General features: G+C 44.5%; 1 protein-coding gene across 2 annotated transcripts; it reads left to right on the top strand.

The window, feature by feature from the left end:
• Nucleotides 1-727: 727 nt before the first annotated feature.
• On the top strand, nt 728-15930 carry LOC137445938 (acyl-CoA (8-3)-desaturase-like). 2 transcript variants are annotated; one of them, XM_068148129.1, is made up of 12 exons: nt 728-1038; nt 5317-5427; nt 5870-6067; nt 7435-7536; nt 7728-7856; nt 9901-9958; nt 10784-10860; nt 12002-12099; nt 12822-12918; nt 14019-14098; nt 14379-14504; nt 14850-15930. In XM_068148129.1, exons 1-12 carry the CDS (start codon nt 820-822, stop codon nt 14899-14901), a joined length of 1347 nt encoding a protein of 448 aa, XP_068004230.1. In that variant the 5' UTR covers nt 728-819; the 3' UTR covers nt 14902-15930. The 2 variants fall into 2 exon arrangements, with proteins under 2 accessions (XP_068004230.1, XP_068004231.1); XM_068148130.1 differs by lacking the exon at nt 5317-5427.
• The last annotated feature ends 425 nt before the right edge of the window (nt 15931-16355 follow it).

The following is a 16355-nucleotide window of genomic DNA, read 5'->3' as shown; positions in this document are numbered from 1 at the left end:
GGAGTGGAACATCTTCCCTACGAGGAGAGACTGAGGGAGCTGAGAGCTCTGTAGCCTGGACAGGAGGAGGCTGAGGGCTGAGCTCATTAATGTTTATAAATATGTAAAGGGTGAGTGCCAAGAGGATGGAATCAGGCTCTACTCGCTGATGCCCAAGGCCAGGACAAGGGGCAATGGTGGAAATTGAGGCACAGAAAGTTCCCTGGAAACATGAGGAAAAAGTCTTTCACTGTGAGGGTGACTGGAACAGGCTGCCCAGGCAGGTTGTGGAGTCTCCCACACTGAAGATACTCAAAACCCTCCTGGATGCTTTCCTGTGTGACCTGGTCTAGGTAATGCTAATCTGGAAGGAGCATTGCACTGGATGATCTTTGGAGGTCCCTTCCAACCCCTAATATCCCATGATTCTATAATGATCCATCAAAATGCTCACTTAATAGTCCTTTCTGACATTTTGCCATCTCATTTAACTGAATCATAGAAAATCTTCACAAGTTCTTCTATCTATGGATATTTCTACTCAGTGAACTAGTCTACAGCTCTCAGGAATAATGGGACCTTTCAGAGGCAGCTCAGAAACAAGAAGGAACAGAGCTTTTATGGAAGGGTGTGTCAGAGTGTCTGGTGTGAACATGGAAGGGGAGGGAGCTATGGAAGGGTGGGTCTGGGCAAGGGGAACCAACCAGCTCTAGAAGCACAGGGAGTGGCTTGGAGTGGGACTGTATAACGGGCGGGATGAGATGGTTCACCTGCCTGGACACAGTGCTGCAGAGCTTAGAGCAGTGAATCCCAGTGCTGACTACACATCTACCAGTACAGATGGCTCCACAGACTGGCTCCACTGAAAAGGAGGCACAACCTGTTTCAACATTTCCACAGCTTTTCACATGGGAAGAGATCAGAACCCACAACGGCCGTGGTCAAGGCCGGGAGCAGTGGCTGGTGATTGACAGGAAGGTTTATGATGTCAGCAAGTTTTCCAAACGCCACCCTGGAGGCAGCAGAGTTATTAGCCACTATGCTGGGCAAGATGCTACGGTAAGAGCTAGGAGGAGAGTGGAGGAAGGTGGTTCTATCGTCAGAACAGGTTGACATGGTGGGACTCCAGCCGAGAGTGCTCGTGGTGGTTGTCACTGTGCTTAGTCAGGTAACACAGTGGACATATTTGTGCCCTTCTGGTTGCCTTCATGGTCAGAGTTACCTGCTAGGTGAGCTGTAAAGCTCTGGTTTAGGACCATTACAACCTGCTGTAATGTCCATGCAGGTCATCTTGCCACCGGACATGACCAGGCAAGCTGTCTTCTAGATGTCCAAGAGCTGCCTCTGTTGTAGCAGTGAGGAAGGCAAGAGGCTAGAAAGCAGTAAGCAGGGGGGGGGGGGTTTATTTTAAAGCTGTTCTTTCAGTGTCACATGGATGTGATTAGTGATAAGCAAGTGACAATCAAAGATAGAGCTTGGGTAGAGAAGGAGGAGGTAATGTCCAAACCTAAATCAGTTTGGGGGGCAGTGAAGAAAAAGAAGGGGGTGCCCAAATAAGTGACACTATTTTGTGCAGGCAAGTGGAGGAGAATAGAGTCTTGAGCAAAGACTTTTTCAAAGGAGGAGAGGAAAGAAATGAAATGCAGGGTGGGGGGAGGGAAGACAGAAAGCAGCTGAATTTGGCTGCAGAAGAGGAGGGAAAATTCTACTAAATGAAAAAAAAATATCACTATGTGAAAAGAGATTTGGAGGATTTTGATTAAGAGGATTTCTCTAAAATAATGTATGCTTGTGGGCAGAAAGATCACTTTCTAAGCAGGTCTCACAGAGTGCTTGCTGACTGTAGATCCCGAGCCTCTGAATAGCCAGAAACACTCCCATTAGAAACGTGAGCAGGATTAGGGCATAAACTTGTGGTGTGGGAGAAGCAGATTTAATCCTTGTCACAACAAGACTTTTTAACAGCAAGGAGGTTGCTTAGGCTGCCTAATTCCTCAGGTTTCAGTTTGTACAAAGGGGTGGTGCTTCCTAACTCATGGCCCCAAAATGGACCAGATCAGGTGGTTTTCACATTTCATTCCTTTCACCGTCCCAAAACCCATGGCAGAAGGATACTTGGTGCTCTCAAGTGAGGAACAAGAAGTCTCATTGGGTTTCTTCTCTAGTTTAGAGATAGCCTTGATTTAAGGGGTTTGTGTCCATTAATGATGTGAGAGTACAAACAGTGCTGCTGACTGAAGAAGGGACACCATACCACACCATACCAGCCCAGAGGCCCCTGAAAGCCTGGTGCCATCTCCTGCAGTTTCTGAACCTGGACTTCAGCAAAAGCAGCCAAAGGAGTGCAGAGTGCACAGGATGATTTTTCCTCAGGCTATGTCCTCCCAGCTTCTGCAGCCACCAGTGTGAAGACTTACATTGAAGTTTTCATGCTTTACAGAGAGCCAGAGGGTTTTAACTACAGGGAATTTGTCTGGGAGGAACAAGTTTGGAGAGCAGCCTTTGATCTTACTCATATTTATCATTACAGTAACATCCCAGTTTGGCTTTGTTCGTTATTATTTTAAACCTACCTCCTGATCATTTCACTGTTGTGTTATGTAAACAGTGAATCATTTTCCCCCCCCCATTTTCTCAATGCCACTCGTGGGGTTTTCAGACTCTTTAACTTGGCACCTCTTTTCCAAGGCAGTTTTCTAGCATGAAAGCTGCTCCAGATCTCTATTCATCATTTTTTTTCCCCCCAGCTATGTAGAGTGGTACCACATCCCTTTGAAGATAAAAAGAGTGGTCAAGATTGTGGGTACACAGTGGATTTATGTTCCAGCCTGATAGCATTCTTCTGTCTTGCTCTCAGTTTTCACTCTGCTACTCTCTAACACTCTTTTTGCCTTTAAATGCTGCTAAAGTCATAAATATGCACATATATGTTCATATAGGTGCTATATTTTGCCTTTAAGTGCTGCTAAATTCATATAGATATAAATATATATTCATAGATGTGATCTATACCTATATATATGTGCAATATGGACATATATATGTGCAAAATACATACATATATGTATAATACACACATATATTCATATCTGTTGAGAAATACACACTTTGACAGACATGCAGGAATGGAAGGTGCCTCAGAAGGTCATCTGGTGCATGGCTTTGCCTAAAGCCAGGATGTTTTTTTCCCAAGTAGTCTTGGCTACTCTAGAGTTCTTAATTATATATATATATATATATATGGTGACAATTATCTTCTAGAGCTCATAATTGTATATAGATGGTGAGAATTGTCTTCTTCTAGAGCTCATGGTTCTGTATATATGGTGACAATTATCTTCTAGAGCCCATAATTACATATGCATGGTGAGAATTATCTTCCTCTAGTGCTCCTATTTTTATAGATATAGTGAGACATATCTTCTAGAGCTTATAATTGTATATATATATGATGATAATGATCTTCTAGAGCTCATAATTATATATATATGGCAAGAATTATCTTCTAGAGCTCATAATTGTGTATATATGGTGAGAATTATCTTCCTCTAGAGCTCATAGTTTTATATATAGTGAGGCTTATCTTCTAGAGTTCATAATTGTGTGTATATATATATGGTGAGGATTATCTTCTAGAGCTCCTCATTGTTTATATATGGTGAGAGGTTTTTTCCTCTAGAGCTCATAGTTCTATGCACATGGTGAAATTTATCTTCTAGAGCTTCTAATTGTATACATATATATATATATGGTGAGAATTGTCTTCCTCTAGAGCTCATAATTACATATATAGCAAGAATTTCCTGCCTTTGTGTGGCTGACTTTGTAAATGCAAAGTGCATTGCAGGCCCTTATGCTGATGTCAAATGTTGGAGGCTGAGTGCATTGTAGATGACAGCCCTTGAACTTAATCCCTCCTAAGATGATAATCAGGCCATAAGAGCAGGGAGGAGAAAGGAAGACTGAAAGGCTTGGGTTTCTGTGATAAGAATATGCCACTGATGTTGTGGATAGGTAATTCTGCTTAAAAGGATTTTGGCTCCTATTTCTGTTCTGTGGCATAGATACTTCCAGTCAGCCTGAGAATTCCTGGCAAAAGAGAGCTACACAAAGACTAACAAAGCTCTATAGGATGAGTGGCATGGGATTGTAATGGAAAGAGTTCTCCAGTCCTTTGGTTCTGGAGAGAGTTACTCATTTGGCACTGTGACAAAGGGCCACTAGATCACAGAATTACAGGGTGATGGGGATTGGAAGAGACCTCTCAAGATCTTCTAGTCCAACTCTCCTGCTACAGCAGGTTCAGCCAGCGTAGTTTGCCCAGGATCATGCCCTGTACAGGTATCTGTAAAAATCATCATCGGTCCAAAAGGTCACTGGACGCTGACTTCTTCTAGCCTGAAGTACTCAGAGATAGACTCTCTCTAACTGAGAGACTCCAGAGGAATGTCAGCATGCACAAGGGAAGTCTTCTGTCCTCCTCCAGGGAACTCCATCCTGACCGGGAATGTGCAGAATTTTGGTGTGTCATCATCACCCACATTGATTTTCAAAGCCAAGATCAGCAAGTACTCAGCTGCTCAGACACTGAGGATTTTGTTCTATCTGCTCTTTCTGGAAGACAAAAGACTATGGCCAGCCTCTTGGCCTTTCTTCTGGAAAACTCACTGAGGACATGAGCTAAAGAAGAGCTTTGCTTTATCTGGAATCTCATCCTTTATTCCACAGTTAATTTTTCCTTTCAAAACTGGTGTTTCAAATGATTTTGGGACAGACCTATTTCTGTCACTGGTGTTACCCAGTTCTCCCAAACATCAGCTGGTCTGGAAACTTGCAAGGGACTTAAGAGATACCAAGTTAGTCCTGCTGGGTGTGGAGCTTCAGCATGTGTTTCCTATAGCCTTAGCGTGATAAAGTGAGTTTAAAAACCTCATCCTCAGCATGGCAGAGACACACCTCATTCAATGGCATGTTTTCCTGCTCCTGAGTCCCATCCATAGGGCAGGGCTGCTGGCTAGAGCCTTCTAGGGAAGGCCTGGTCCAAAACAAGCAGATGAAAGAGTTTCCTTCAGCAAAGAGTTTTTCATCAGACACTCACAAGTTTATTGCCAGCCTCGCCCAGGTCCTTTTATGAAGTCTAGTTTCTTGACACTTCTCCAGCTTCCTAGGGCCAAGCTCCAGCTGATGGCAAAGAACTACAGGAGCAACCAAAGGGGCAAAAATGGACAAAGGAAACTGGATTATGTGTTATATCAGAGACCTGGGAAAAGGAGAGGCTCAACATCTGGTGTGTACTCACATACCCATTCTTACCCCTTTCCTTTGTGTGTTTCTCAGGATGCCTTTGTAGCATTTCACAGTGATAAGGCTCTGGTGAAAAAATACTTGAAATCTCTGCTGATTGGGGAGTTGGCACCAAATCAACCCAGCTTTGAGTCTAATAAAAAAGTGAGTGTTCTAGAATCCAGCTGTGGGAATGGCTTGGGGTTCAGCATGGGAGGAGAAGGAAAATAAATGCGCTGGCAGTAATAATTTCTGGAGCAACATTCCTGACGCTGTGCCATAGACTGGGTGGTGGGGAGGCAGCTGGCAGGAGTCATGCATAGAAACATGCACCATCCCAGAATCACTAAACCCACGCTGGGGTGTGAGGAACAAGCCCCAAAGCCCCAGATTCTGCTCAGTTCTTCCCCCTGTAGTGTCCCTGTAACAGAGTCTGCCAGCAAGTTGTTCTCCAGTGTCAAAGCAAACCCAAGATCTGTTGATCTCACGGTCATTTGTTCACAGAAACCTCTCTGAGGGAATTGGCCCTCTGACTTACATGGCTAATTAGGGGTTCCTGGGTCTGCTCTGTAACATTTTCAGTTTTCAATGCTCACTTCACCCTCAGAAATCCCTTTTGGAGGATTTTCGGGAGCTGCGCTGCGCTATCGAGAAGATGGGACTCCTGAGGCCGAGCTCCAGCTTTTTCTTCCTGATCTTCCTTCACCTCCTGATACTGGATGCTGCATCCTGGCTCGTGGTCTGGTACTTTGGGATATCCTTAGTGCCTTTCCTGGTGGGCATGGCACTCTTCACCACCGCTCAGGTAAACTGCTGGTAGTTGCTCAAGGCTGCAGATGTGTTTGGCTCTTCTAGATAAAGATTGATGAGATGTTCATTTCCCACCTGCTGCTGTTCTGCCTCCCCTTGGATGCTGTTAGCCAGCTGACAACAAGCAGCACATACTATGTCACAATTTTGGTTGCCTCTAGCAAATCTTGTTTTGCTGACAAGCTGCTCACTGGGGCTGGTGGGGTGTTGTGGAAATGGCAGTTTCACAAGATGGGTTGAACTGATCTAATCACCCAAGCAAAAGAGGGAACATTTCATTCCCAGCTCCACTTTTGGCTCCATGCTCCTTCTGCTTACTGTCTGATGGCTCTGCTCTTTGTTAGGTTCTTTATGAGCCAATTACACTCACTAGTCCTGAAGAGTTTTCTGCTGGATTAATAAATTGGATCATAGAAGGGGAATATGCATATAAAGGGCCATGTAAAGCAGAAAGGAACAGGAGTTTGTGGCTCTTAGGTGGGAGAAATTGGAGGATGAGGGGAGAAAGCAAGCAAGATGTTTCTTAGCAGCCTTAGATTTGCTCAAACATCCATGGAAGTGCAAAGGAACTAATTTTTAAACTAATCTGCTCCTTTTGCCTACTAACTGCTAAGGCAGATAGCCCTCAAAGAGCATTCTCATGTTTCCATGTGAGAGCTGGGATTGTTTAGCCTGGAGAAGCAGCAGCTCAGGGGAGACCTTATTGCTGTCTACAACTACCTGAAGGGAGGTTGTAGCCAGGAGGGGGTTGGTCTCTTCTCCCAGGCAACCAGCACCAGAACAAGAGGACACAGTCTCAAGCTGTGCCAGGGGAAGTTTAGGCTCGAGGTGAGGAGAAAGTTCTTCACTGAGAGAGTTGTTAGCCATTGGAATGTGCTGCCCAGGGAGGTGGTGGGGTCACCATCCCTGGAGGTGTTCAAGAGGGGTTTGGACACGGCACTTGCTGCCATGGTTTAGTCATGAGGTCTGTGGTGACAGGTTGGACTTGGTGATCTTTGAGGTCTCTTCCAACCTTGGTGATTCTGTGATTATGAATGAATTGAAGCTATGGGCTTGGAAATTCTTACACTTTTTAATGCTCTATCTGTGAGCAGGAGACTTCCATGCTGCAACAGTCAAATGAAGTGTAATGACTCTTTGCTGCTCTCCCTTAAGCTGCTACAATAAAATCAGTCTCTGGTATTGAGCAGCTCTAGGGGATAGTAGCTTGGAAGGAAGTTCTCAGCACCATAGGACAGGTAGTGTTTCTTCCCCAAACCAGAAAGAAGATGCAGTCACACTGTGAAGCTCCAGGGACTTTCAAGCCAAGTTGATGCAACATTGCTGTCATTCTGGTTCCTCAGTGACCCTTTTGTCTTCCAGATCCAGATGGGCTGGTTCCAACACGATCTGGGGCACTGCTCTGTCTTCAGCAGGCCTAAATGGAATCGAGTTATGCAGGTGGTTGTGATAAATCTTCTGAAGGTAATTGCCTTACGGTGGGAATATTCTCTGGGGCTAATCTGAACGAAGCAACGAACAGGAGTGTCCTGACATTGAGGCAATATCACCTGTGGGGGAAGGGTAGTGCAGCCCTCAATACTGGGTGGAAAAATAGTGATGTAATTGTTGATCTTGCTCAGGTTTGAATCTGTGGTCTTCAACTTTTCCCGCAGGGTTTATCAGCCAGCTGGTGGAATCACCTGCACAACCAGCACCATGCCAAACCCAACTGCTTCCGCAAAGACCCTGACCTCAACATGCACCCTCTCCTCTTCAGCTTGGGAAAGACTCTCTCTGTGGAGGTGAGCATAGGGATGTCTGGAGAAGCAAAGCTTTTAAAGACAGGAAGCTACAGCGTGAGGTACGATCATAACCTAGGTTGGGGCTTTCTGCACAAACTCGGAAGGGCGATTCCCAAAGTGCTCCAAGGGTCTCATGTGGTTGCAATGGTGATTATGGTGCTCAGACACCAGCTCCTGAGGAGCAAAGTCTTACAAATGAGTGCTTAAGTGCTGTGTGTCGCTACAAGAGCAGGGTAAGCACCTGAAGGCTGTCCAGACAATGAGTCACTCCTATTTGCATTATCATGAGATGTTCTTAGTGATCCTGGGGATAGTGAGTCAGATATTCTTCCTGGGTTCTTCTGGCTTTGGGAGCTGTTTGCCACTTAAATCCTTCAGGACCAGTATAGCTGCTGTGCACAAAACACAAGCATAGCAAGTGATTTCTTAATCACAACTTTTATGGCTTTCATAAAAATCTATGAACAAAGCCTCCCTGCACCCTTATGATATCTGACATCATCAGGATAGGCAAAGCCTCTTCTGCCTTTCCTTTCCCTGGCAGTTCTCTTTACTCATGAGGTGATAAAATGGCTTCTTTGCTAGATAAGTACCATAAAGTACCATCTTACTCAACTCTAGGTGGTAATAAGCAAAGAAATTCCAGCTTTCCAAGGCATGTGGAAAATTCTCTGCTGTCTCAGAGAGGCTCATGGAAAGGGAATTTGTACAAAACACTTATCAGAAAACTGTTAGTTGCAGCTGGGAAGGACTTTGGTGGTGGTCTCCTGACAGATCTCTCGTGGTTATCTCTGGGCATGAGCATCTAGAGAGGGATGGTGGTGCTAGACTGGGTTTGATGGCAGGGAAAGTGTAGGAAATGAGTCTTCATGTCCTCCTGCTTCTTAACAGAAAAGGGTCAGGAATACTATGTCTGGGCAAAATGGATTTCAGTGCTTCCATTGGGTTTGTTCCAGTTTTGATCCAGTGAAGGCATCTTTGAAGTGGTCAAGTCTTTTTGCTCAGCAATAGGAGAGCTCTGGAAATAGTTTGCTTTCCCTCCTTATTATTTTGTCCTTTGAAGAACCACAAGCACCAACTTTGCAGATGATGCTGAGGATCCTTTTGTGCAAATAGATAAACAATGGAATGTAAAGAAACAAACTTATTTGTGCTTTCTGTACACATTTGATCCCTTTGCTGTTTCATGTACCTGAAGGCAAATTCTTTGACAGAACCAAAAGGCAGGGCTCTTTATAGAGGATTTGCTGCTTTGATCTTGCAGAAATTATTCCATCAATATTAGAGGAGACAAACATAAATATTTCAGGGGAGCATCCAAATGTTTGTGTCCTTTCTGACCACTGCCTCCTCTGTTCCTCAAAAGCTTGGGATGTTCTGCACCCTGTGTGAAAATCAGATGTAGCCTTCACAGCCAACACATTCTGCATTCATTGCCCACTGATTTTCCTGTCTTAGTTTCCATGTCAAGAACTTCTTCCTCTCTCAGCATGAGGTAGTGAATACATGGGATTGGTTAGACTGGATTTTATTACCATCACTAGAAAGGTCTACAAAATTCAAATGGCTTCTGGGCATTTTTGTGATTTTTGAGCATTTTTGTACCCTGCCATGGGTTTTGGGACCCTCCTAAAAAATGCCCTTTCTTGTGACATCATCAAAATATTGATATCTTGATACAGAGGCTCAGGTGCAACCTGGTTCTCTCCATGCTTCAAAACTTCAGGACCTGCTTTTCAAGAAGAGAGACTGAATTAGAGAAAGGATAAAGTAGTTCTTGATGTGTTCATTAGAGAGGAATAAGAATTGTGGAGTCATAGAATCATAGACTAGTAGGGGTTGGAAGAGACCTCTGGAAATCATCTAGTCCAGCCCCCAAGAAAATACCTTGTGGAGAGTCTTAGGTCTCAAGAAAAAAAATCACCAACCAAGCCATTTGATTGTTGTAGAAGTTTCTGCTGATGGTAATGGAAGTCCAACCTAACCAGTCTGACTCCAGCAGACCCATGGCAACGTTTTGTTTTGGTTTGTTTTCCTTTTGCAGCTTGGAAAACAGAAGAAGAAGTTCATGCCTTACAATTACCAGCATAAGTATTTCATCTGTGAGTATCCCCACTTCCTTGCAGTGCTGTAGGGACTTCACCTGAAAATCATGACTGCTTCTCCTCCCCAAAATAACGGTTTGTAAGACACTACCCTCAAAGCCTCAGCTTCAAGGACTTTCACGTGGGCAGCCTTCGTATCTGTGGTGGTTTGAGCCTTAATTGGGGCTTAAGAGCTCAGATGGGGGAAAGGCTGAGAATCCCTCCACTTCCTCCCCCCCCCACCCCCTGTTTCCCAATAGAGAGAAAAAAAAGGGAGGGGAGGAAATCCACCAAGAAATAATTTGGGTTCAGCTTGGAAGTAGAGAGGCAAAGAATTTTTCTTTAAACACTATATATACATGTAACAATGACAGGCAGGGTTCACAAGGGTAAGGAACAAGGATGGATGGGGAAAGGAAAAGAAGTACGAGATTCATGAACCAGTCCTTTGCAAAGTGTGGAAGCAGCAGGGAGGATCATGTGGCCTAATGGACAGAAAAACCTCTCACAAGCCCTCCCCTCCTGTTTTCAGGATGGGTGTAGCCCACCACAGCATCAAAGAAAGTTCATGTGAGGAGGAAGTGTCTCTTGTAACAACCCTGTGGGGATTATGTGATGTTAGGCACTAGACAGAGGTGAACCAGGGTTGAGGAAGAAAAGGATGGGAAAGGGATGAAGAAGAGGAACAGATTATGTGGACACATGAAAGTTAGGATACATGGAAGACAGCAGTGTTTCTTCCACTGGAAAGGAGAATTCTTTCTCTTACAGAAGAATATTCCACATGACTTATGTTGCAGTGGAGTGTTATAAATATCTCTCTGTTTTCATTCTTCCCTTCAGTTTTGGCCCCTCTTGCACTCGTACCCTTCTTCCAGCTGTCTATATTCTACTTTACAATCAAGAGGAAGAAGTGGTTGGTAAGCACTACTTGTGTTGACTGAAAGACTTCCATACAATGTTGTCACTCTGTGGCTCTGTGAACCTTCACTTCAGGTGATTAAGGGGTTTAAGACAGAAAAGGATGATCCCGAGCTTGCTGCAGCAGGGATGCAGTCCACGGGTCCAGGGAGAATATTTTTAGAAGAGGCTTTTTAGCCTCTTAGCAGCTTAAGAAAAGTTGATTTAAAAATCTGTCAGCACTTAGCAGTGTGTCACAGGGATGTTTGCTGGTTGTTAGTTCATAGAATCATGGCACAATTTGGGTGGGAAGGGAGCTTCAACAGTCATTTAGTCCAACATCCCTGCCAGCAGCAGGGACATCTGCAACTAGCACAGGCTGCTCAGAGCCCCAAACAACCTGACCTGGAATGGTTCCAGGCATGGGGCATCTCCCACCTCTCTGGGCAACCTTTGCCAGGGTCTCACCACCCTCAGTGTCAAACATTTCTTGCATCTCCCTAGCCTATGTTTCCCTCTTTCAGTTTCAAACCATCGCTCTTTGTCCTGTCACAGCAGGTCTTGCTACAATGTCTGTCCTCATTTTCCTTCTCAGCCCTTTAAGCACTGAAAGGCCACAAGAAGGGCTCCTTGGAGCCTTCTCTTCTCCAGACTGAACAAGCCCAATTCTCTCAGCCTGGCCCCACAGCAGAGGGCTTCCAGCCCTCCCATCATTGCTGTGGCTTCCTCTGGCCCCACTCCAACAGCTTCATGTCTGTGTTGAGGACGCCAGGGATGGGTCCAGCTCTGCAGGTGAGGGCTCAGCAGAAAAGAGCAGAGGGGCAACAATCCCCTCCCTCACCTGCTCTCCCACACTCTGGTGATGCAGCCCAGGGCACCTTTGGCTTCTGGGGTGCAATCACACATTGCTGGCTCCAGCCCAGCTGTTTTACTGATGGTAATGTGACTGCTGTGGGAATGTTACACTCAACTTGAGGCAGGGTGGTGGCACAGAGCTTACTCTTGACAAGCAAAGCATGACAGAAAAGCCTTTTTGTTATGCTGCAGTTCTAGCAGAGAGGAGGGGATTCACCAACAAAATGTTATTCTAATATTTCCTCCTTTTTTAATTTTCTTTTTCCCTCCTTTTTGTTTTGTTTTGGTTGTTGTTTTTTCCCACAGGACCTGTTTCTATTTGTGTCTTACAACATCCGTGTCTGTCTCATGTATATTCCTTTAATGGGCTTTAACAACTTCATGGTGTACTACTGGTTGTCCAGGTAAGCTACAGCATACCCAGAGGCCCCATGACTAATATAAGTCAACAAGACTGAGCCTAAATGGAAAGTAATGAAAGTTAGTCACACTCACTGCAATTAGCTCAGAAATAAAGAGTTAGCCAAGAAGGAACAGTGTAACTTCAGGGGGGGTGGTAGGGATGCATGCTCAGGGATATCTGCCTTGCCAAACTGAGTGGTTCTCAAAACAAACTCCAGAAGCCAGGAGGAAAAAGGATGGAACTGAAGATCTTGATTTATGTGAAAGTGTTTTTTTACTTAAAACAGATTCACAGACTCAAAGGTCATCTTGTCCAAGCTCCCTACAGTCAGCAGGGACACCTCCAACGAGATCAGGCTGCCCAGGGCCACATCAAGTCTAATATTAAATGTTTCCAGGCTTGGGCACAGGTCCCTGGGCAATCTGTTCAAGTATTTTACCACTCTCATTGTGCAGAACTTCCTCCTGATGTCCAACCTGAATTTCCCCTGCTCCAGTTTCAAACCCTCATTGTCCCTCATCCTATCACTGCAAGCCCTTCTAAACAGCTCCTCCCCAGCCTTCCTGTAGGTCTACCTATAGTCTTCTCTTCTCCAGGCTGAACAGCCCAAATTCTTTCAGCCTATCTTCATAGGAGAGGTGTAAGACTCAGGAAAGTGTTTTAATGGTAAATTTGGGTATGGGATTAGCGATATGCTAAGTCTTTCTGTCTGTATCCATCCAGGTACCTAGAGAGCACCTGGTTTATTTGGGTGTCACAGATGAATCACATTCCAATGGACATAGACTATGACAGGAATGAAGACTGGGTGTCTACTCAGGTGAGAACCTAATTTCCTCTGGAAAAGTGGGTCTGCAGGTGTGAATCACAGGAGACAACATTGCTCCTCTCTGAGCTTTAAACAGCCATCAAGTGCCAATGAAATAGATGTGCATTTCTGTAGCAGGCAAGACATTTGGAATGTTACCTGGAACACAGGACATCCAGATTCTCAAAACCAAGCTGTTTTTACACTGAAAGGTTATTGACATGTTTCCCACTACACTTTCCCCTTCCCTTTATGAAAAACTACAGACAAACTCCTTTTTAGGCCAACTAAAGAGAAGCAAAGTGGGACTTACTACCTTTATGTTTTACCCTCCAGGTTACAGCTTTACTGCTGATAAGGCAAACCTGGCAACATTTAGGTCTGATCAAAAAAGGAATAATGTAAACACAACTTTCCTCACCTCTGTAGTGCCTCCATCAGTTTCATCCCACAGCATTTTCCCTTATGTTAAAGGAAAAAGACCCAGCTTGGCATTCATCTGACCAAATCTGGATGTCTACATCTGGACACCTGCTAGATCCATTGGAGAGAAAGAGCCTTTCCTAGAGCATGATTCATCTTACTCTAACACAGACATCCAAATCAGGCCAGAAGAATGGCACCACAAAAATGTCTATTTTTCTCCACTGCCTCTGAAGTGAGGAGCTCAGATGCAGATCTCAAGCTGTGGGTCTCTAAATTAGGGAAGATGAAGCCTGCACACAAATGTTTGCTCTCATTCTTTTGCGTCTGACTCACTGCTACCAGCTGGAGAAGGCCAGAAGAATGTTTTAAGTTCTTTATTGGGAATGTTTGCTTTCCATCCAAGAGCAAGATGTGAGGAGAACCTCTTAAAAGAAGCCTTCTTGGGGTTGTGGGTGTGACAGTGAAGAAGCTTGTCTTTCTGAGCCAAGACTTGGCTAAATTAATCTCCATTCCCTCAACCTGTTTCAATCTAGACTTTGTTTAATTCTTCAGGGCCATGATGGCTACAATCCCTGACTCTAACATGACTTTTATGCTAGATGAGGGTGGATAATTGCTGGGGTTCTATTATCAAACTTGCAGGAAAATGCTAAGTCATCTCTTTCTTTGCTCTTTTCTCCTCCCAGCTCCATGCAACATGCAATGTGAAGCAATCCTTGTTCAACGACTGGTTCACAGGGCACCTGAACTTCCAAATTGAGCACCAGTGAGTATGATAATGATGGGAAGAGTGAGAATAACATAGGGCACTTAAGGATGAGAAAGGCCATGTAGGCTTACATGAAACCATCTGAGGAGACTCTTCTCCTCCTGGGGGAGAGCAGGGAAATGTTTTGAAGAGAAGGAGCAGAAGATGCAATTCTGATGCAATGGCATGCATGGCAGGGGCTTGGAACTAGGTGATCTTTAAGGTCCCTTCCAACCCAAACCATTCTGGGATTCTATGAACTGATGCAGTTCTGACTGTCTCTCATTCAATTCTGCAGCCTTTTCCCTACAATGCCTCGACACAACTACTGGAAAGCAGCTCCTCTGGTGAAAGCCCTTTGTAATAAGCATGGCATTGAGTACAAAAGCAAGCCATTACTGACAGCTTTTCTGGATATTTTGCAGTAAGTATCAATTAACAAGATCATTTAGCACTGTGACAGCATGCAAGGGAAGGCCATAGGCTGCCATTTCAACCCAATGCCCTTTTAATCATCCAACCTAGAGTTTACTCAGGTTTTTCTATGGCACTTCTGATTTCCTACGTTTTCCAGGCTTCAAAGATTATTTACCCTTCCTCAAATCCTCTTAATTCATTCCTTGCAGTCAGATTTTGCCATGAGATGCCCACACAGTTTGTAATCTGCTTTTGCCTTTTGCTTTTTTGGGGGCAGCTGAACTACATTTGCCTCCCATCAGATTGAATACTGTCTCCCCCTAAAGCAATATTTCATTTTCTGTTCTTGCAGTTCACTCAAGGATTCTGGGGACCACTGGCTTGAAGCATACCTGCATGGGTAGAACCAGGGAACCTCTTCACCAGACAACTGCTGCAAAGAGTCAGAACAGGACAACAGGGTGTGTGTGTGTGTGTGTCATCTGGCATAGAAACTCCAGAGCTGGTCAAAGCTAATTTCAGTAAGAATGGGTGGGAATGTACCTTAAAGATGTACTTTCTCTTGTTCCAAACCATGAACCTCTATTTTTGCTGCTCTCAAACTCAGTGTCTAGAGTCATGATGAACTGGGCAGTCAAGCTCTTGAAGCACCTTGATCAGTTTAGTTCATTGGAGGGTCCAGCTCATTGCTTATGGGACAAGTTTGAAAGGAAATTCTTCATAGAGCCATAGAATGGGTTGGGTTGGAAGGGACTTTTAAAGATCATCTATTTCCACCCTTCTGCTGTGGGTAGGGACATATTCAGCTAGATCAGGGTGCTCAAACTCCATCCAGCCTGACCTTGAACACTTCCAAGGGTGAGGCATGCATGATTTCCCTGAGTGACCTGTTGCAACAGCCACTATCACAGCAAAGAATTTCTTTTCCTACATCTAGTCTAGATCTCTCCTTGTCCAGTTTAAAACTTTCACCCTTTGCCCTATCACTCCAAGACCTGATAAAACATCTCTGCCCACCTTTCTTACAAGCCCTCTTTCAGTATTGAAAGGCCACAGTAAGGTCTCCTTAGTGGTGGTGTTGGGGTTTATTTGGTTTAGTAGACTGGTGAAAATGGGATAAAGAGAAAGCAAACTGCAGGAAGTCAGAACATATTGGGTCAGGAGGGATCTTTAAGGGTTATTTTAGAGTAGATAAAATAAGTATGCAAAGAAGAAGATGGCCTGGGGTATGTCCTGCTGTGCTCCTGATAATATGTACACCACTTGATCTGCCTGCTGAAGTGTTATTGCAATAACTGTTCATAGACTGCAGAGGGGGGATTGCAGGTCCCTGCATGCTGAGTTTTGCACCTGTAGTAGCTGGTTTGAGTACAATTCAATGACTCTGTACAGCATGTTTTATTTATGTGGATCAATACATGTATATAATTTAATTGTGTGGTGACTGTGATGTCTGATGAGCTTTCTGATGTCAGCCAGCTTTGGATAAGAGTGAGAAGCCCAGGGACTGAGGGCCTCCTGTTTGGAAGAGTATTTAGGGTACTCTTACTTTTCTTGAGCTTCATATATAGTAGTTTTTGTCTTCATGTGGTCCTGGTGATTGCAAGGACCTGTGGGCATCCATATTGGTTATTAGGCAAGTAAGGACATTTGTAGCTCCTATATGCAGAAAATGAATTAAATCATACATAATTCTGTCACCTCATGCAGGCTTCTCTGCATCCTGCAAGATTTTCTTCTCTTTCAGCATCCCCAAGAACCATCTCCTTTCCTGGAACTGTCTTTTACCAGTTTTGTACCAGGTACTTTGGCCCCATGAAGGACCTAGCCTGTCCATGCTTATGGCCAAGGACAACTG

Source organism: Melanerpes formicivorus, unplaced genomic scaffold (assembly GCF_026170545.1).
Source record: "Melanerpes formicivorus ecotype bairdi unplaced genomic scaffold, bMelFor1.0.p_v2 SCAF_16, whole genome shotgun sequence".
Taxonomy (NCBI): Eukaryota; Metazoa; Chordata; class Aves; order Piciformes; family Picidae; genus Melanerpes; species Melanerpes formicivorus.
The sequence above is the reverse complement of the archived record's forward strand: the minus strand, read 5'-3'. Positions and strand labels throughout refer to the sequence as shown.